This window comes from Cuculus canorus, chromosome 19 (genome assembly GCF_017976375.1).
Source record: "Cuculus canorus isolate bCucCan1 chromosome 19, bCucCan1.pri, whole genome shotgun sequence".
Taxonomy (NCBI): domain Eukaryota; kingdom Metazoa; phylum Chordata; class Aves; order Cuculiformes; family Cuculidae; genus Cuculus; species Cuculus canorus.
Window position 1 is genome coordinate 9747293 of NC_071419.1, and position 20120 is coordinate 9767412.

Below are 20120 nucleotides of genomic sequence, written 5' to 3' on the forward strand. Positions count from 1 at the left end.
ATCCCTATCCCTATCCTCATCCCATTCCATCCCATCCCATGTCCATCCCACGTCCATCTCCACCCCATCCCCTTCTATTCCATCCCATCCCCAACCCTATCCCTGTTCTCTCTCCATTCCATCCCCATCCTATTCTATCCTCTCCCCACTCCCATCCCATTTTATCCCTTCCCCACCCCCACCCCCTCCTTAATCTCATCCCAACCCCATCATTCCCATCCCCACCCCATCATTCCCATCCCCATCATTCCCATTCCCTGCCACGCCGCAGGCTCCGCCCCGCCAGGGGGCGCGCTACATACATATTGCCTACGAGCACCACCCGCCCTTCTCTGATTGGCCGCAGCCCGACTCCCCTCGACCGTTTCTCGGCTCTGATTGGCCGCAGCCCGACGACGCCTCTCGGCCATTTCTCGGCTCTGATTGGCCGCCGCCGAGCGCTATGCAAATTAAGGAGGAGGGGCGGGGCTATGCTAAAGACGCCCCGTTCCGCGCGCGGACTGGCGGGGCGCGCCGGTTATGCTAATGAGACGCTGGCCACGCCCCCCGCCGGCGGCGCCGAGCTATTGTCCGGCGGGGCCGGGAGCGGAGCCGGGAGCGGGGTCGCCTGGCGCCCCCCCACCCTGCAGGTGAGCAGCCGCGGGGCAGCTCGTGCATGCTCGGGACGGGGGTGCCTCGCTGCCAGCTGTGCCCCCCAGCTGTGCCCCGGGTGTGGCTGGGGCTGGGCGCAGCCGGATGCACAGCTGGATGCACCCCCCGGCTGTGCTGAGCCCGGCTGGCAGCAGGGGTCCCTGGGCTGAAGGGGGGATCCCCCAGCCCTGCGGGGGTCCCCCTGGCTGAGGATGCTCCGGGATGGTGCGGACAACCGGCTCGTGTTCTGCCCACAACGACCCATCCTTCGGAAACTTGCCATAACTTTAGCTATTCCGGTGCTTCATCCCCATCCGGGGCCGAATCCATCGTCCGGCTTACGAATTGTCCAGAGGGATTGATTGGCTGCCGTGGATGGAGGGTGTCCGGAGGCATTTATTGGCTGGCATGGATGGAGGGTGTCTGGAGGGTTTCATTAGCTGGAGTGGATGAGGGTGTCCGGAGGGATTCATTGGCTGTTGTGGATGAGGGTGTTCGTAGGGATTCATCGGCTTGTGTGGGTGGAGGGTGTTCGTAGAGATTCATCAGCTGGCGTGGCCGAAGGTTGTTCGAAGGGAATCATCCGCTGGTGTGGGTGAGGGTGTCCGGAGGGTTTCATCAGTCGGTGTGGCCGGATGGTGTCCGGAGGGTTTCATCATCTGGTGTGGCTGGAGGGTGTCCAGAGGGTTTCATCGGCTGTTGTGGATGAGGGTGTTCGTAGGGATTCATCGGCTTGTGTGGATGGAGGGTGTTCGTAGAGATTCATCAGTTGGCGTGGCCGGAGGTTGTTCAAAGGGAATCATCCGCTGGTGTGGGTGAGGGTGTCCGGAGGGTTTCATCAGTCGGTATGGCCAGAGGGTATCCAGAGGGTTTCATCGGCTGGCGTGGCCAATGCCACCAAGCCCAGCGCGATGCCAAGCTCGAGGCTCTCGCGGAGCCTGTGGGTTGCGAGGCTGCGCCACTGCTGCCTCTGAGGAAGTTACGAGCGCTGCCTTCAACTTCAGTTCCTTGTTTTTATTTAAAGGGCAGCAGCGAGCGCTCTCGGTTCCGTAAAGGCGGGTGTCGTGGGTGCCCCTTGCTCCGCAGCACCCTTTCCAAAGGCTCCCGGTTTCGGGAGGGCGCAGCAGTTGATCCAGTGTTGATCCAGCCCCGGCTGGTTAGCCCCAACACACTCCCTCCCGTGTCCCCCGCCACCGCCCCGTGTCTTCTGTTAATAAGGGATCTCAGTGTCGCAGTGGCAGCTCTCTCCAGACAGGGATTAAAGCTGCCCTTGGCAGGCATTACAGCCTCCTGGATCCCACATCCCAGGCTGTATCCCACAGCCTCCTGGAGCAGCCCCTGCTGTCCCTAAGGAGGACAATGCCCTGTGTCGCACCCAGCAGGGCTCATGACCCGTGGGGAGGGAGAATAGAGAATCAGAGAATGGTTTGGGTTGGAAGGGACCTCAAAGCCCATCCAGTTCCACCCCCTGCCATGGGCAGGGACACCTCCCACTGGATCCCGTTGCTCCAAGCCCCATCCAACCTGGCCTGGAACACCTCCAGGGATGGGGCAGCCACCACTGCTCTGGGCCACCTGGGACTCTGCCTCACTGCCCTCACGGGAAAACATTTCTCCCTAAAATCTCATTTCAATCTCCCCTCTTTCAGCTTAAACCCATTCCCCTCATCCTCTCCCTGCACTCCCTGATCAAGAGCCTCTCCCCAGCTTTCCTGCAGCCTCTTTCAGTGGTCCACAGGGCTTTGCTTCCATACAAGTGATGGGGAGATGCTGCCTCTGTGGGGTTTGGGTACCTCTCTGTGGGGTGAACGTGGCAACCCCGGGCAGAGGAACTGGGAGGACATATCAGCTATAGAGCAATGCTGTAGTAAAAGGCGTGTGCGCTGTCGGAGGACAAGGAGGGTTTGCCAGGCTCTTCCTCGCTGTGATGGTTCCTCCCTTTTTTTAATGGGAAATAATGCAAACTAAGATAGCGACGTTTCCGCTTCTCTGCTTTCTTTCATGCTCATAAAACAGGACTTTGTGGGCTTAAAAAAAAAAGAAGGATTTCTAACCCAGGAATTCCTCCTCCTTGGAGTGCAGTTGTCCCTTGCCAAGTTTCAGCCTGAGGCTGTCGTGGCCCCCTTCAAACCCCCCCAAAAGTGATGCTTCCAATGCTCCTGCTCTGGGCGCAGACAAAAAGACGAGATGAGGCTGGGACGAGAAGCGTGGGGAGGCTGTGAGAGACCCACATACCCCAGATCAGCCCTCCCCAGCCCTCCCTTGCAGCTCACCAGGAACAAATATCAGCCCCTGCTTGCTTTTAACCTCTCTTTTTAGACTTTCAAGCACAAAAATGTCTAATTTTATGCAGCTCATGCAGAAGCAGTGACCCCTGCAGAGCCCAGGGCCGCACGGGGATTCAGGGTCGGAGTTTTTTAGGGCAAAAAAACCTGTGGTTGGAGATCCCCGGCTGCAGACAGGGCTGCCAGCACTGTCCTCTTGCCCTCTTGGGGTGCTGGGGTGCAAGTCCCTGTGGGGATGCAGGATTGGGTGCTCTCTGGACTGAGTTTGAGTTTGGAGCTGGTGATTTAGGGAAGTAAAGCATCCACCCCTTGCCTGGGAGAGGGGTTAAAGTTCCCCCCTGCATCCCAGCTTGGGGTCCAAGCCCCCCCACAACCCGCCTGCTCTGCCTGGGGTTGACAAAGCAGTGAAGGCAGAGTGACAGCAGCCCTGTCCCCCCCTCTCCATCCCTCCCATGGGGTGGGGAATGCAGCGTCTCCTCCGCTGTCTCTGCTAATAAAACCCAGGAGCAGTGATGGGCTTGCGCATTGCTTTGTGTTGGCTTTGGCTGTGCTGCTGTTCCTCTGCCTCACCCATGCAATGAGTTGGGCGGCCTCAGCCTCACACCTCTGTCTGTCCTGCAGGGACAGCATTGCTGTGGTGGAGGGTGAAGGGGATCTGAGACAAGGAGCTGAGGGCAGGGACAAGCAGAGACACCCCACAAGCAGAGACTCGGCACTCATCACTACCCTGAGTGCCCAAGATAGGATTTGGGCCAGCCCCAGGGTGAGAGGCAGAGGGGTGAGAGGGGCTGAGGGTGTCAGGCAGAGCAGAATTCAAGAGTGAAAGGCATTTTCTAGCTGAGGCTTTCAAATTCTCTTTTAGCTCTTTGTCTAGTTGCCCTTGTTGCAAAATCCTGGCTTTCAAAGAGCAAGATAAATAAAGAAATAGAGAGAGAGAAATATATATATGTAAGCACGCACACACACGCTCAGTATTGTTTGCATTTGCTTTGTGGCTCCTGAACATGCAGCCGCAGAGTTTTTCAAGCTTTTCTGTACTACCACAGCAGCGAGGAGCTCTTAAAAGGGGGGACAAAAAAAGCCAGGGTTTTTCTCTCTTACATTCATGACCGTGGTGGAGGGACTTTCTGGGAAAGCGATGACTGGGGCTGGATTTGCAAGTAGATCTGCAGGTGCTGCAGCCTGGGAGGATGCTGCTCAGAAACGGGGTGACAGCCAGTGACCTGTGGGCTAGGCATGATCTGGCACCAGCCTGCCAAAAGGGAGGGATTTAACCCTCTTTGCTCCGAGATAACAGGACCCACTGCTGCCTTTCAGCCACTGCCCACAAGCTCGGTCCTCCTTGGGTTTGTTTTGGAGCTCCTCATCTCTTAGAGATGGCTGGAACCCCTTGGGCTTGTGTTTGGGGCTCCTCATCTCTTGGAGATGGCTGGAACCCCTTGGGCTTGTGTTTGGGGCTCCTCATCCCTTGGAGATGGCTGGAACCCCTTGGGCTTGTGTTTGGGGCTCCTCATCTCTTGGAGATGGCTGGAACCCCTTGGGTTTGTGTTTGGGGCTCCTCATCTCTTGGAGATGGCTGGGACCCCTTGGTCTTGTGTTTGGGGCTCCTCATCTTTTGAGATGCTGTGAGGCTTGAGGCAGGCTGTGGGGGGCTTCTGGATGTGAAGCTTCTCTGGGCCAGGATGGAGCGAGGGCTCAGGGATGCAAACATCCCAGCTTGGAGAGCGGGTGGAGCTGAATTTGTTCTTGAATTGCATTGAGCAACCACAGAACCTGAAGCATCCCAAGGGCAGCTTCATCCTCCCTGGCAGCGGGAGAAGCTCTGGAGCATCTCCAAGTGTGGAGAATGGAGTTGCCCAGCTGGTGCACGGAGGAAAACCTCGTGCAAACACTCCAGCAGGTTTGCAAGACCCTAAGGGGAATGTTTGGGGCTTTGCTCCCTGTCTGGAAAGCCCAAGAGATGCAAGCAGGATGCAAGGATGTTGCCTGAGGACCTTGTTGCCAGGTGGCATCACAATATAACCCCCAAACCCTTACTATCAGCAGGATTTAAGCCAGAGGATTTGCAGATCTGAGCCTTTGGAGTGGATAAGAAGACTTTCCCAGAGCATGTGGGTGCTGTGGCTTTGCTGCTCGTCGTCACCATCATCACCCTCAAATCACTACAACCCTCCCCCCCAGCTATATGTCCCCACCCAAGGGACCGTGCTGTGGTTTTATTAGCAGCCTGGAGTTTGCACAAGTTCTCCTCCACGTGTCACTAATTACACAGTAACGCGGTAACGAGCTGGATTAATTGCCTGCCTGTAAATGTGCCAGGACGCACTGGAGCGCCTGGTTACAGCCACAGCGTCCCTGGAGCTGCAAGCACCATGGTGGGGTGGGGACCAGGTAGACCCTCCCTTGGAAATCCGGGATATGCCCATATCCCGGATTTCCAAAGGAGGGTCCACCTGGCTGAATTTTGGGGTTGTAGGGCTGAGTTTTGAGGTTGTAACACTGAGTTTTGGGGTTGTAGGGCTGAGTTTTGAGGTTCTAATGCTGAGTTTTGGGGTTGTAGGGCTGAGTTTTAGGGTTAGAGCACCCCAATCACAGTGGCTTTTGGAGGGGGCAGCTGCCAGTGGTCCAGGAACACCCCTTCCCCACCGTTTTTCTTCAATGTTTTGCTCCAAATCAGCTTCAAAAAGAAAGATTTGGACAAAAAGCAGAGTGGGAGGAGGGTTTGGTCCCCACCATGCAGGGCCTGATGGGGTTAAAAGATTTGCGGCTGCCTGCAAACTTGCAGGAAGCACCTGAGCATCGTTTCCTTCTTCTGCAAAACCTCAGTGCAGGAAGGGTTTGGGGTGCTCAAGAGATGCTGCCTTGGGAACCCCCGATGGGGTCGTGGTGATGGGGATGTCCCGGGGATGCCGATACGGGGTGAGTGGCGCCGGTTGCTTCTCCATGCTCCGGCATTGGATTGATGATGCCAGCATTGGGTTGGTGATGCCGGTGGCGATGCTGCCACCTCCAGCACCCCATGGCCAAAATTAGGTTGAGGAAAGGGGCTTAAATCCAGCCAAGGGGACATTGCTTGGAGAACCCCATGGCCTTTCTTGCTGTCCACCCTGCCGTTGGGTTTTCAGCATCCGGCATCTCTCAAGCTGCCGCTGAGGTTCTGGGAACCCCGGCAGAGTGAGGAGGGAGGCGAGGGTGAGTTCCTGCTTTTAGGGCATTGGTGGAGCGAGTGTGTTGGGTCTCTGCTGTGATCCCTCACGCCCCAAGAGCCGGGGGGGGACTCCTGCCTCCCCTGCACTATGATGGCACTGTTGTCACCATGCTGTGGCGACATCCAGAGGGTGCCAGAATGGGCTGGGTGTCCCTCAGTGCCTGCAGCAGGAGGAGGAGAAGCTTTTTGGGGTGACCACAGGGACCTCTGGCTGCTCCTGCCTCCCTTGCGCCGTGATGGCACTGCTGTCACCGTGCTGCAGCTGCATGGTGGGGTGACATCCAGAGGGTGCTGGCTGTCCCCAGTGCCCACTCTGGGGGGGAGAAAGCCTTTTGGGGTGGCCTTGGGGGGTCCTTCCCCATGGGGACTTCTAGGGGGGGCCATGGGGATGCAGCAGCTTCATGGTGGGATGCAGTGTGAGGGGCTGGCCAAAGAGCATCCCCCCCATCATGGGGGGTTCTTCTTGTCCCCAGAGTCTGGGAGATAGAGGAAGCCCCAGAAATGGATGGGGGGACACCTCCAACAGAGCCTGCTGAGCATCCCTCCCTCTCCCTGACCCACCAGGATGCTTCGGTGATGATGTGACCTACATTCGCAGCAAGGAGGTCCCCAGCCCGCCACTGCAGGGCCATGAAGCGGCACAAGTGACGGAGACGCCGTGCCCGCGGGCCATGGCCAGCCCAGCACCATGGCTGCGCTGGACACAAACAGAGCTGACGCGCTGGGAGGGAGAGGAGGAGGACGAGGAGGAGGAGGAGGAAGAAGACGACAACTTCGAAAGGCGGATGGACGAGGATGGGGTCATCGGCTTGGGGGAGGATGCTGGGAGCCCACCGTGGGGTGAGTCCTTCACTGCCCCCTGCCCAAAGCCCCTCGTGGGGGAAACCAGGGCGTCGCAGGAGCTGGGGGGGCTGCGAGGGAGCTGGGGGACACCAGGTGGCAGATGGCAGCCCTGTGGCTTTGGTGTTTTGCAGGCGATGGAGAGGACCTGGAGGAGGGGTCCCTGGTGGAGAAGGAGGGTCAGTGGCACCCACAGCAAGACTTGGTGGAGGAGGATGAGGAGCGGGGCAGCTCTGGGGGGGATGAAGGGCCCTGGGGGGCAGAGAGCGATGGGGACCCCTACGCTGAGCTCTCTTATGAGGGCCGGTGGGGCTCTGAGTCCAGCGGTAGCCCCAAGATGCTGCAGGATGGCCGGACTCTCTGCCAGCCCCGTGGCTGCAGCACAGACGGTGGGGACACCTCGGGGCTCTCGGATGCCAGCCCTGGCCCCGCCACCCCATCCCACCAAGGCTGGGGCACAGCCGGGGACAACAGCGGGGGACACGGGCAGGGCTGGACCCCCAACCAAAGCGTCCTGCTGCACCTCTCCCCCAACAACCTCCGCGGTGTCACCAGCGTTGAGCCCGTCACCAAGCCCCAGCCGGCTGGGATAGGGCTCCCTGGCTCCGCTGGCTTGGCACCCACCGGGGAGCCTTGGGGTGCTGGGACCCTCTCTGCACCCCAACAGCGCGACAGGTCCCGGGTGTCCAAGAAAGCAGTGCCCACGCTGCTGCAACCCAAGCCTGGGCAGAAGTCGCCATCCCTGAGCTCCCGATGGCGGAGCACGAATGGCAAGGAGATGAAGGATCCCTTGGGCTCCGGCACCGGCACAGCCGACGGCACCCAGTACGGCCGAGGGCGCCTCAACCACCCGCTGCCCGACCTCTCCAAGGTGGAGGCGCGAGTGAAGTTCAACCAGAGCTACCGGCCGCCGCGGGGCCGAGAGCTGCCCGCCTGCCCCAGGGCCACGGGTGGCCCCATTGGCTTCAAGTCCCCGGCTGAAATCGTTCGGGAGGTGCTGCTGAGCAGTGGGGAGGGCGTCCCACCACAGCCCCCCACCTCCACCGCGCTGCCACAGGAGTTCAGGTCGCCCAAGCAAGCCACCGCGCTGGTGCAGCAGCTCCAGGTAACACCCAGTTTCCCCAGTTCAGCCAGAGAGGCTTTACTGGGGGGGGTCTCTGGGGTGGGGGAGGACCAGGGGATGCAGGTAAAACTGAGATGTTTGCAGCCCCGTGAGCCAGCCCTGTGTTACTGGGGTGTGGGGCTGGTCACCCCTTCCCAGTCCTGCACGGGGGTGGCAAGAAGGGGAGCTGGGAAAGGGGCTGGAGGACAAGCGTTAGGAATGGCTGAGGGACCCCTGGAGAAAAGGAGGTTGAAGAGAGACCTCATCACTGTCTACAACTGCCTGGAACGAGGTTGTGCTGAAGTGGGTGCTGGTCTTTCCTCCCAAGTAACGAGTGATGGGATGAGAGGAAATGTCCTCAAGTTGCACCAGGGGAGGTTCAGATTGGACATCAGGAAAAATTTCTTCACCAAAAGGGTTCTTGGGCACTGGCAGAGACTGCCCAGGGGGGTGGTGGAGTCCCCATCCCTGGAGGAGTTTAAAAGCCGGGCAGGTGAAGTGCTCAGGGATATGATTTAGTAGCAAGAAGGTATGGTTGGGCTTGATGATCTCAAAGGTTTTCTCCAACCAAATGATTCTTTGATCTATGAAGGAGCTGGCAGGGATGTGGGTGGTGCTCCAGGCTGCGGGCAGGGATGCTTGTGTGTCCCCCAGGATGCTTTTACCCCTCCCCAATGCTTGTCACCTCCAGAATGCTTGTCCCCTGGGAATGCTGCTGGAGGAGGGGCTCCATGCAGGGCAATGGGACCACATCAGCTTTGGGGGGCAGGTTTCTGCACCCCAGGGTGCTCCCACCCATGGGACCCCCACCCAGCCTCACGGATATCTCCCCCTATGCCACCTCTCCCTTTGTCCCCTGCCCCATGGGGACCCTCTGAGACCCCATCCACGTGTTGGGTGCCTCTACGTGTCCCCTCCCTGCAGGATGACTACCACAAGCTGCTGACCAAGTACGCCGAGGCCGAGAACACCATCGACCAACTCCGCCTGGGTGCCAGGGTGGGTGCTGGGGCCGCCGCGGAGGGGTCCGATTCCTGCTCCGCTCCCCCTTCTCGCGGTTACTCGGAGCGTCTTCCTCCCCTGACCCTACTCTTCCTCCTCCCCGAGAGCTGCGGTTGAGCAGGCGCGGAGCAGGGACAGGAGAGTGCGGTTTGCAGCACCCACGGCAAAGCCAGGGCCACCGTGTCCCCCGCTCCCTGCCAGGCGGGTGACTGTGCCAAAAGGGCCCCCAAATGGCGGGGGTGCACGTCAGCAAAATGGCAGGACAGCGGGCGGAAGCATGGCCCCGTGTCACCTCGCCACCTCCCGCCCTGCATCTCTGCGTGGGTGGGGAAACTGAGGCAGGGCTGGTGCCCGGGCTGTGCCCCCCAGCCTGCAGGGGCTGTGCCCACCACCCAGGCTGTTCCCCAAAGCCTAGGCTGTGCCCGCTACTCAGGCTGTGCCCCCCAACCTGGATTGTGCCTCACCTTGACCTGGCTGCGCCCCGCGACCTGGTTGATGCCCCTCAACCCAGTCTGTGTCCCCCACTCAGGCTGTGTCCCCTGCTCAGGATGTGCCCTCCTGCCCAGGCAATGCCTCCTTTGCCCAGGCTGTGCCCCTCTGCACAAGCAATGCCTCCCCTGCTCAGGATGTGCCCCCCTACCCAAACCATGCCCCATTTACTGAGGATGTGCCCCCCTACTCAAGCAATGCCCCCCCTGCTCAGGATGTGCCCCCCTACCCGAATAATGCCCTCCCTGCTGAGGATGTGCCCCCCTCACTCAAGCTATGACACCCACCTCCGCCCCTGCCTGCCTGCTGTCCCCCTGGGGTTGGGGTGCAGGATGGGGCTCCAGGGTGGGCAGCACTGGGGTTGGGGTGCAGGATGGGGCTCCAGGGTGGCAGCGCTGGGATTGGGGTGCAGGATGGGGCTCCAGGGTGGGCAGCACTGGGGTTGGGGTGCAGGATGGGGCTCCAGGGTGGGCAGCACTGGGGTTGGGGTGCAGGATGGGGCTCCAGGGTGGCAGCGCTGGGATTGGGGTGCAGGATGGGGCTCCAGGGTGGGCTGTGCTGGGGTTGGGGTGCAGGATGGGGCTCCAGGGTGGGCAGCACTGGGGTTGGGGTGCAGGATGAGGCTCCAGGGTGGGCAGCACTGGGATTGGGGTGCAGGATGGGGCTCCAGGGTGGCAGCGCTGGGGTTGGGGTGCAGGATGGGGCTCCAGGGTGGGCTGTGCTGGGGTTGGGGTGCAGGATGGGGCTCCAGGGTGGGCAGCACTGGGGTTGGGGTGCAGGATGAGGCTCCAGGGTGGGCAGCACTGGGGTTGGGGTGCAGGATGGGGCTCCAGGGTGGGCTGTCCTGGGATTAGGGTGCAGGATGGGGCTCCAGGGTGGGCAGCACTGGGGTTGAGGTACAAGATGGGGCTCCAGGGTGGACAAGGCTGGGATTGGGGTGCAGGATATGTGCCCAGAATGCCTTCTGCCTGCCCCCAGGTGAGCCTGTACGCCGACCCGCCACGGCCCAGCCGCAGCTTCACTATGGGCACGGTGCCTACCGGCTGCCGTGTGATGTCCCTCAGCATCCCACGAGCCAACACGGCAGCGCTCAGCACGGCCACAGCCTCACCATCCTCATCAGGTGGAGGTGGGTGCGTTGTTCCCCATCCATCTCCTCATCCTCCTTTTTGTGGGGGGATATTCAGCCAAGATCCTCCAGCTTCCCAAGGAGGGCGGTGGGCAGCATCACCTTATCCTTGTGCTTTCTTGCAGCTCCGGGACCCTCAGAGAGGGGGGAATCATCTTCCTCCCCCCAACCTGAGGGGGGCTGCCCCACCTGCTTGGGGCGCTGCTGCTGTGGGGGGACAGGAACCCAAGTGACCCAGACACTGGCGGGACAGACCCGCAAGCTGCAGGCACAGGTGAGCCTGGGGGGGGCTGCAGGAGGGGAATGCAGGGGGGCTGCAGTGGGGGAAATGCATGTAGGGAGCTGCAACGGGGGGAGCAGCAGGGGGTGAAATGCTGGGGGGGGCTGCAGAGGGGGCTGCGGTGTGGGGGGATGCAATGGGGAGGGATGCAGCGGGGGAGATGCATGTGGGGGGATGCGTTGGGGGCAATGCAGTGGGGGGAGCTGCAGTGGGGCGTTGCGGAGAGGGCATGCGGTGCAGGGAGCTGCAGTAGGGGAACGCAGTACGAGGAGGTGGAGGAGGGGGCTGCAGGGGGGCTGCGGTGGGGGAGATGCATGGGGGGCTGCAGTGGGGGAGATGCATGGGGGCTGCAGCGGGTGGAGGTGCAGTCGGGGAGATGCACGTAGGGAGCTGCAACGGAGGGGGTGCAGTAGGGAGGTTGCAGTGTGGAGGGATGCAGTGGGGGGAGCTGCAGTGGGGGATTGTGGAGGGGGGATGCAGTAGCGGGAAATGCAGCAGGAGGGATGCAGGGGCTCAGCCCTTTCTCTCCTGGCCAGGTGGAAGCCCTCGAAGGCTGGATGCGAGCAAGGATCCCTGCACCCCAGGAGCAGCTCCAGGTGTGTCCGCCCCATCAGAGCCCCCCACCCCAGGGATGCACAGCAGAGTTGGGGGTACCAGGCAGTGGGGGCCGAGCTGCAGGCTCGGCAGTCGCTGCCGTGGTGTCGCAGAGATTCTGGAAGCTGAAGGAGGCACAGGATGCGCTGGAGCGGGCGTACCTGCAAGCCCGACAGCAGCACCCAGACACCTCAGGGGACTTCGATCCCGACCGGTGGGTGCTTGACCCCCACCGCCACCAAAACGCCAAAGCCCAGTGCTGCCTGCCCTGTGCCACGAGGTCCGGTGTCTCCCTGACACTCATTCTCGTTGCTTTGCAGCACAGTGGAAGGAGAGATTTTCCACCTGGGGCTGCGCCTGGAGACTCTCAAGGAGCAGCTGGAGCCTGGGGCTGGGCAGCAGCCCCCCCTGCAGCCCCCAGCCCAGCCCCGCTCCCCTCCAGCCCCTTCACCACCACCAGACACCCCCTCCCTGCACCCCGAGGTGAGCTGGAGAGGCTGGAGGGTGCAAAGATGCTGTGGTGGGAGCACCTTGCTGTGGCTGGGGTGGGGGTCACACTTCTCACCCCCCTTTGCTGTGCCCTGCAGAGCCCCGCACCGATGGAGGGTCCGCAGGGAACAGTGGGGGACAACGAGGCAGAGATGGAGGGGCTGCCCCGACCCCTCTGGTGCAAGCAGCTCCGAGTGGAAGAGGATTTTGGTGACCTGCTGGCACAGTGAGTGCCCTTGTGGTGGGGCCAAGGCCCATCTGGGCAGGGAGCCACTTCCCAAACCCACCAACTCCTGCCTGTGCCTCACCCCCCCAGGTACAAGCACTTCAAATCTTTGCCGGAGTCACTGAGCCTGGAGCAGCTGAGCCTGGCAGGGAGCAGGTCCCTGGAGGAGCTGGATGGCCCTGTGGCAGGGGATGATGACCCCAGCAAGGTCCCCTGCAGGACACGGTCACTAGAAGAGGGGGCTGACCTCGAGATGTCCTCTTTGTAAGTCTTGTGGGAGCACTAGTTGCCCAGGGAAGGCAAGCAGGAGGTTTTATGTTAGGTCTCAGATTTTACATCAGGACTAAGGTTTTAGATCACCATTGTCAATAGGCTCCAGAGTTAACAGTCTCCGTGGGATTGCTGGTTGCACTAGAGTATTGTCCCACATCTGGGGTTGCTCTGCTCCGTTGCTCATCATAGAATTGTGGAGTGGTTTGGGTTGGAAGGGACCTCTAAGCCCATACAGTTCCATCCCCCTGCCATGGAACCTCCCACTGGATCCGGTTGCTCCAAGCCCCATCCAACCTGGCCTTGAACATCTCCAGGGATGGGGCAGCCACCACTGCTCTGGGCAACCTCAGCCAGGGCCTCCCCACCCTCATCATGAAGAATTTCTTCCTAATGTCTAGTCTAAATCTTCCCCCTTCCAATTTAAAGCCATTCCCCCTCATCCTATCAACCCAAAAGCCTCTCCCCAGCTTTCCTGGAGCCGCTTTCAGTCCTGGAAACTGCTCTAAGATCTCCCTGGAGCCTTCTCTTCTCCAGGCTGAACAACTCCAGCTCTCTCATGCTCTATCCTCTTCCCGCAGGCACACCCTGGAGAGGAGAGCAGCACCACTGTCCCCCAAGGAGCTGCCATGGCCAGAGGGGACACACCTGTCCCCATCCACCACTCGGGAGCTGCCAGCCACAGCCAAGCCCCCTGTGGGGCTCTCCGAGCCACCTCGGGCACCCTTGTCCCACCACAGCAGTGGGGCGGGCAGCACTGCCCCCCAGCACCGGCCCCACAAGGTGAGTCCCTGTGGGTACAGACTCCCCCCTAGCTGGCACTCTCAGCCCCTGCCGGGGGTACTCAGCACCAATCGTGCCCCTTCGATGCATCTGCAGGAGCAGCGCATCGTGTCCCCGGAGACGGACAGTGGCTTCGTGGGCTCAGAGGCCAGCAGGGTGTCACCCCCCGTGCACACCCCCGAGCACCGGCCCCCCAGCAACGCGTACGGCTTGGGGTCCCTGCCCTCATCCAGGCAGGGCGGGGATCGGGGGCACGGGCTGGCTGCTCCGTCTGGGGGGACTTGGGACTTGGAAGGGGAGCAGGGATGGGAGAGGAGGTGGGAACAGGGTGTTTGGAGGGCTGGAGATGTGCAGGGTGACCCATAGACAGGGTTGGGGATGTGCAGGATGACCCAAGATGGGAGTTGGAGATCTGTGGGGTGACCCACAGATGAGGGTTGGAGATGTGTGGGGTGACCCATAGATGGGGGTTGGAGATGTGTAGGGTGACCCACAGATGAGGGTTGGAGATGTGTGGGGTGACCCATAGATGGGGGTTGGAGATGTGTGGGGTGACCCATAGATGGGGGTTGGAGATGTGTAGGGTGACCCACAGATGGGGGTTGGAGACATGCGGGGCAACCCACAGATGGGGTTTTGAGATCTGCAGGGTGACCCACAGATAGGGGATGGAGATCTGCGGGGTGACCCGTAGATGGGGGTTGGAGATCTGCAGGGTGACCCACAGATGGGGATGGACATGTGCGGGTGACCCACAGATGGGAGTTGGAGACATGCTGGGTGACCCACAGATGGGTGTTGGAGATGTGCTGGGTGACCCACAGATGGAGGATGAGCCATGGGGGCTGCCTGCATGACCCGTCCTGTCCCCAGGACCCCCGGCTCACTGGGACCCTCCATCCCCATCCGCGCCACTCTCCATCATCCACGGAAGAAAGAAGTGACCCCACTTCCCTCCAAGCCGGTGCTGATGGGCATCTACCCCACGGACGGACAGGGTGGCATGGGGGAGTCCCGGTGCCCCCCCTGCTCCCCTCCACGCTGGGCCGAGAGCGGTGGCAGCGAGGTGGGACCCAACGGTGATGGCTGTGAGTAGGCAGCGGTGCGGGGAAGGAGGAGAGAGGTATTGGGCGGGGGGGGCTGGTTCTGTGAGTGGAAGAGTCTCTGGTTTAGGGGGGTGCAAGTCTAGGGGTGCCTCCCCGCCTGCTGGCTCTGCTCTCCCAGGGCTCTCCTGGGAGGACAACCCAACATCCCCCACCACCAACCTTGGCTCACCATGACTCCCTCCTCCCCAGCTCACACGGATTCGGAGGTCAAAGGCAGGAGCTGCCCCAGCGGCCACCCCACCACCATGGGCAGGAGCCCGGCCAGCCCCCCGCCAGCCCCTGAGACACCGTCCCCCACCCCACCGTCCCCCAACCCAGCACACTGGGACCTGCTGGGCTCCCGTCTGCAGCGCGAGTGAGTGTCTACATGTCCCCCAAACCAGGCTGAGCCCCCCTGGGTGACACAGGGACCCCGCCACCCAGAGTCCCCAAAGGCTCCAGCATCTCCTGCTGGGCAGCACTGGGTTTTCCCTTCTTGGAAGGCCAGGACCTAACTGGGGCCCAAGTCCTCCAAGCTCGTGACACGTGTGGGCTGACTGGGATTGGACCTCAGACAAGCCCCAAGTGTGGCTTTGGAGTGTGGTCCTGGCCAGTGGAGATGCGGGCATGGATGGGGACCAGGTGGGACAGGGCATCCAGCTCTGTTGGGAGCATTGCAGTCTGCAAGCACCCCTCACCGTGGCATCTGTCCTGCTGCAGCCAGGCCATCCGGGCGCTGCGGGATGAAGTGTGGCAGCTGCGACGGAGCCTGGAGGAGAGCCTGCGCCGTTCCCGCAGCTATCCTGAGGGAAAAGGCACCCCACGTGCCACCCTGGCCAGGAGGCAGCCAGTGGCCAGCAGGCTATCGTCCCCCAGGGATGCAGCACCCTCGGGGTAGGTGGCAAGAGGGACCTCTAGGTGGGAACAGGAGTGTGTCCCATGGGTGTGGGGACACCTATTCCAACCCATCCCATCCCAACCCATCCCATCCCATCCTGTCCCGTCCCATCCCACTCCATCTCAACCCATCCCACCCTATCTCATCCCATCTCAGCCCATCCCATCTCCTCAACCCATTTCTACTGTGACCCAGGAGAGATGGTGCTCAGGGAGGGGAAGACCAGCAGCCCGGCTGTTGGGATGGTGGGTTGAGGAGATGCATGAGAGGACATCAAGGGGTCTGGGTGGTGATGGCAGGTCCATCCCCTCCGCAGGGTGCTGAGCTCCCCGGCACGGGGCAGGGCAGCCCCAAGGATTGCAGCTGCGAGGAAGGGAAGGTCGGCATCGCTGCCGCGGGACAGGATGGAACTGGACATGAGTAAGTGGAACCCCACCAGGGTGGGGACCGGGGGGGATGGTGGGGACACTTTTCTTCCCACTGTGGTTGGGGAAGAGGGTGCTGGTGGGGTCAAGGCAGGTCCCCATGGGACCCAGTAGTGCCGATCCAGGGTCAGATCCTGCAGAACTAGGGGGCAGAGTTGCCAGATCCCACCCCGCTTCCCTCTTCTCCCACACAGCCACTGAGTCAGACCCCTCGCCTGCCAGGACTTGGGCCACCCCATTCCCGCAGAGGAGCCCTGGCAGCACCCCGGCTGCCGTGACAGTTCGGGGACAGTACACAGGTGGGTACCAGCCCCCATCGGTGTGGGGACCAAGAGCGGCCACCCCGCGCTGGGGTCTCCAGCCGTGCTTACGCTGGGTTTTGGCAGGGACACGGTACCAGGCGGGGACGCCACACGCTGCCCAGGCACCCCGAGAAGAGCCGGGCACCCCAGGGTGTCCCCGGTGTCACAGGAGCAGGACACCGACCAGTGAGTGACCCGGAGCTGCCCCAGACCTTTCTGGGCATCCCTACTGCCCACTAACAGAGCTGCTAATTACTTGAATTCATTAGAGGCTTGAGGAGGGGGGAGATATGAGCCCACTCCCCCCCCAGCCTGGGGTTGTCCCTGCTGCCCCTTGGCTAGACCCCCTGCCCGGGGGGATGGGATGGCACTGGGACACTGCTGGGATGGCACTGGGATGGCACTGGGAGCAGTGGGAACGTGTCCCCAGCCCTGTCCTTGAGCTAAAGGTTAAAGAGACAGTTTAGGGCGAACAGTACAGGGTTGGGCTCTGCCGTGTCCTGAGGCTGCCTGGAACTGAGCTGAGTGCGCACAGAGTGCTTTGCAGACCTCCCCCCAACTCATTTTGGAGGGTCCCCCACCTCTCATTTTGGAGACACCTCCCTCATTTTGGAGACCCCTCTTTCCAGACCCCCTATTCATAACCGTCTTTAGCAGCTGCCCCCCACCCCCCATCTTGCAGACCCCCTTGCAGACCCCTCTGTCTCCTCCTCCTGTCCCAGTCGCTCCCCTGACGTGCTCTGCTCTTCCAAACCAGCCTTGCTTGCTCTGTCCTGGGACATCCCTGGTCTCAGTCGTTCCTCTCTCCGTAGCCAATTCCAGGCCAGGTGATACCATGAAGCAGCCCCATCACAGCACCCCGAGGAGGACCCGCTGCCCCGCTTGCCAGGCACCCATGGGTGCCCCCGGCAGCAGGGATGGAGCCACACATGGTGGGTGACACGAGTGGCATGTACTTGGCACAGCTCATCCCCTCGCAGAGGCTGGTGTGGGGGCACAGGGAATGACCTTCAGACCATTGGCACACAGCCTGGGGATAGAAGTCACAGCCAGCGGTGCCACCATCCACTCCCTGGGGACATGAGTGTTGTGACCCAGCAGTGGCAGCTCAGTGTGGCATGGAGGGGGTTACTTGGGGCTGGCGCTTGCTGCACCCACCCTGGAGACATCTGGCACCTCTGGGGACATTTAAAGTCCCGTGGGCACATCTAACACCCTTGGGGACATCTAAACCCCTTGAAAACATGTAACACCCTTGGGGACATCTAACATCCCATGGGGACATCTAAACCCCTTGAGAACATCTGACACCCCTGGGGACATCTAACATCCCATGGGGACATCTAAACCCCTTGAGAACATCTAACACCCTTGGGGATATCTAACATCCCATGGGGACATCTAAACCCCTTGAGAACATCTGACACCCTTGGGGACATCTAACATCCCATGGGGACATCTAAACCCCTCGAGAACATCTGACACCCTTGGGGACATCTAAAGCCCCCTGGGGACATCTAACCGCCTTCCTCCCCACAGCAGAGCATGTTCCTGGTGTCACATCCTCCCCAGGCTCCTGCATTGATCCCCAAGCTGAGAAGCCGGAGCAGCCTGGATTTTGGTACTTGGCAGCCAGCCCCGCTGCCACCGCCGCCATTGGCTGCCTCGCACCCGTCCCCCTCGTGCCTTACGCGCCCTCCGTGCTGTAAGGATGCTCCGCGGTGACAGTGGGCTTGGGGGGAACCTCAGCTTTGCCTGGGTCGGGTGATCGCAGGAGGGGCTGTGACCAACCCTACCAGTTTGTCACAGAGCCCAGGCTGGGTGGGAGTGGGGTCACACAGCCCCCCGGCTCTTTTGGTGGGGTCTGCAGTGGGGTGAGTGCGGAGAGACGGGTGCTGGAGGATGGAGGTGAAGGAGATGGCATTTTGGCCTGTAGTGAAGACAGCTTGGCCAGCAGGAGTGGGGATGGGATTGTGGCCCTGGACTCAGCGCTAGTGAGGCCACATTCAAATCCTGCGTTTAGATTTGGGTCCCTCACTACAGGAAGGACCTTGACACATTGGAGCGCGTCCAGAGAAAGGAGCGGAGATGGTGAGGGGGCTGGAGAACAAGTGTTATGAGGAGCACTTGAGGGACCTGGGATTGTTTAGCCTGGAGAAAAGGAGGCTGAGGGGAGACTTTATCACTGTTTACAACTGCCTTGCTTGTAGCGAGGTGGATGTTGGTCTCTTCTCCCAAGTGACAGGTGATAGGATGAGAGGGAATGGCCTCAGGTTGCACCAGGGGGGGTTCAGATCAGACATCATAGAATCATAGAATAGTTTGGGTTGGAAGGGACCTTAAAGGTCATCTTGTTCCAACTACCATGAGGTAGGACATGTCCCACTAGATCAGGCTGCCCAAGGAAACAAGAAACGTTTCTTGTTTCCAAAGAACCAAAAGGGTTCTCGGGCCCTGACAGAGGCTGCCCACGGAGGTGGTTGAATCCCCATTCCTGGAGATGTTTAAAAGCTGGGAAGATTAATTGCTCGGGGTTCTGGTTTAGTAGTGGACATGATTGGATTTGGACAGGTGTAGTCTTTTCCAACCTAGTGATTCTATGAGATAGGGGAGAGGGATGAAGAACAAGGTGGCATGGAGGTGCAGAGCCCAAGGGGGGCCTCCATCCATGGAGTGAACCTGAGCACGTGTCCCCTTCTTTTCCCAGCTACTGCTCCCCAGCGGTACCTACCTCAGCCCCAGCCGTGGCCGGGGTCCCCTCCCGGCACGCTGCAGGGCACCGGCGTGCAGAGCATCCTCGCCGGCCACACGCCGATGGCCACCACCACTGCCTGGCCCTGGATGAGTTGGAGGATCTGAACCAGTCGCTAAGCCGGGCTGTGGAGGTTGCACAGAGCATGAGGGTCACCACCACACGCATGAGCCGGGTACTGGCCACCGAGCTGAGCCGAGCGCAGGACCTTCGGGGCTCCTGCCTCTTCTGAGGGTCCCACCAGCACCTGCCAAACCCTCCCTGCCCTCGCAGGGGGAGGAGGATGGTCTCCACATTGGCATCCTCACACTGGGAGCTCCCTGCCAGATCTGGGGGCACCAGGGCTGGTGGCATCTCTAGAGCATCCTGCACTGGCTCCCACCCCCATCCTGCTTGCCCTAGACCTCCTGCATCACTTGTCTGTCCGTCCATTTTCGGGACCACCCAAGCTGCAGGAGGGAGGTAAAAAACATGGGCAGAGGTCTCCTAAGACCTCCGCTACCCTGTGGCACAGCACTGGGACCAAGGTGATGGCTGTGTCCCCCCCAGGGCAGCCCCCACCCCAAACTGAGCACTTCTGGGGATGCTCTGACTTTGTGTAGGTCCTGCAGCACAGGTCGAGCCCCCCTTGGCAGCTACGTTTACCTCCGTGCCTGCATGGGCAGAAATACCCGTGATTCCCTCTTCAAAGCCCTTCCCCACCCTTAAGCATCCTCTGGGGTGTTGGTACCCCGGCCTCAACTTGTGTCCCCCGCTCTGCTCTGCCCTTGAATTTGAACCCAGCCACGTCCTCCCTGGGAAAGCTTCTTTTTTAAGTGCTTTTATGTGAATTAGGTTGCTAGCAAACAGCTAAATCACCCTTTTAGGGCTGATGGCTGTTATATAACGTGTGTATATGTATATGTATCTTTATAGAGATACGTATATATGTTTTAATTTCCATCTTAATCCTTAGGGCATTATAATCCTTAGGGCATTTGAGGGTGGTTTTTTTTCTTGTCCATCCCTGGATGTGGCTGCTCACAGTGTCATCTGGGCAGAATAAATGAAGACTGTAGGGTTTTCCTTGGGACTGTAGAGGAAAAAATCATCCTGTGAGACTGAGGGAGGGGCAGGATCCAGCCTCTGGGGGGAAGGTCTGCAGAGCCCCTGCATCTCCAGGTGGTTTTGTGATGAGTTCAAGCCTATTTTTTAGCGAAATGGATGTGAGTAGAGCAGTCCTTGGAGAGGGACTGTGTCTTGGGGGTGCACAAGCTCTGGAGGTCCCCATCCCCTGGGATGGATCCAGCCAAACCCCCCTTCTCCATCCCCGAGCATCAGTGCCCCCACCC

The 20120-nt window shown here is 60.6% G+C and overlaps 1 protein-coding gene across 5 annotated transcripts; it reads left to right on the forward strand.

Annotated features, from left to right (window-relative positions):
• Positions 1-249: 249 nt before the first annotated feature.
• On the forward strand, positions 250-19690 carry AKNA (AT-hook transcription factor). 5 transcript variants are annotated; one of them, XM_054084432.1, is made up of 21 exons: positions 250-629; positions 6722-6963; positions 7098-8068; positions 8990-9064; positions 10535-10685; positions 10811-10959; positions 11502-11773; positions 11880-12042; positions 12147-12274; positions 12365-12538; positions 13126-13327; positions 13424-13530; positions 14201-14415; positions 14623-14788; positions 15133-15306; positions 15627-15730; positions 15930-16034; positions 16122-16223; positions 16850-16969; positions 17577-17742; positions 18745-19690. In XM_054084432.1, the coding sequence occupies exons 1-21, from the start codon at positions 520-522 to the stop codon at positions 19019-19021; spliced, it is 4173 nt and encodes a 1390-aa protein (XP_053940407.1). In that variant the 5' UTR covers positions 250-519; the 3' UTR covers positions 19022-19690. The 5 variants fall into 5 exon arrangements, with proteins under 5 accessions (XP_053940407.1, XP_053940408.1, XP_053940410.1 ...); XM_054084433.1 differs by having other exon boundaries at positions 17580-17742; XM_054084435.1 differs by having other exon boundaries at positions 532-629; positions 6688-6963.
• Positions 19691-20120: the final 430 nt, after the last annotated feature.

Bases quoted from the DNA above. Each gene is read 5' to 3' on its own strand.
- AKNA (XM_054084432.1), top strand. From the start codon at position 520: ATGCTAATGAGACGCTGGCCACGCCCCCCGCCGGCGGCGCCGAGCTAT. The intron at 630-6,721 runs GTGAGCAGCCGC...CTACATTCGCAG, and splicing joins GGCGCCCCCCCACCCTGCAG to CAAGGAGGTCCCCAGCCCGC. The intron at 14,789-15,132 runs GTGAGTGTCTAC...GTCCTGCTGCAG, and splicing joins GGCTCCCGTCTGCAGCGCGA to CCAGGCCATCCGGGCGCTGC.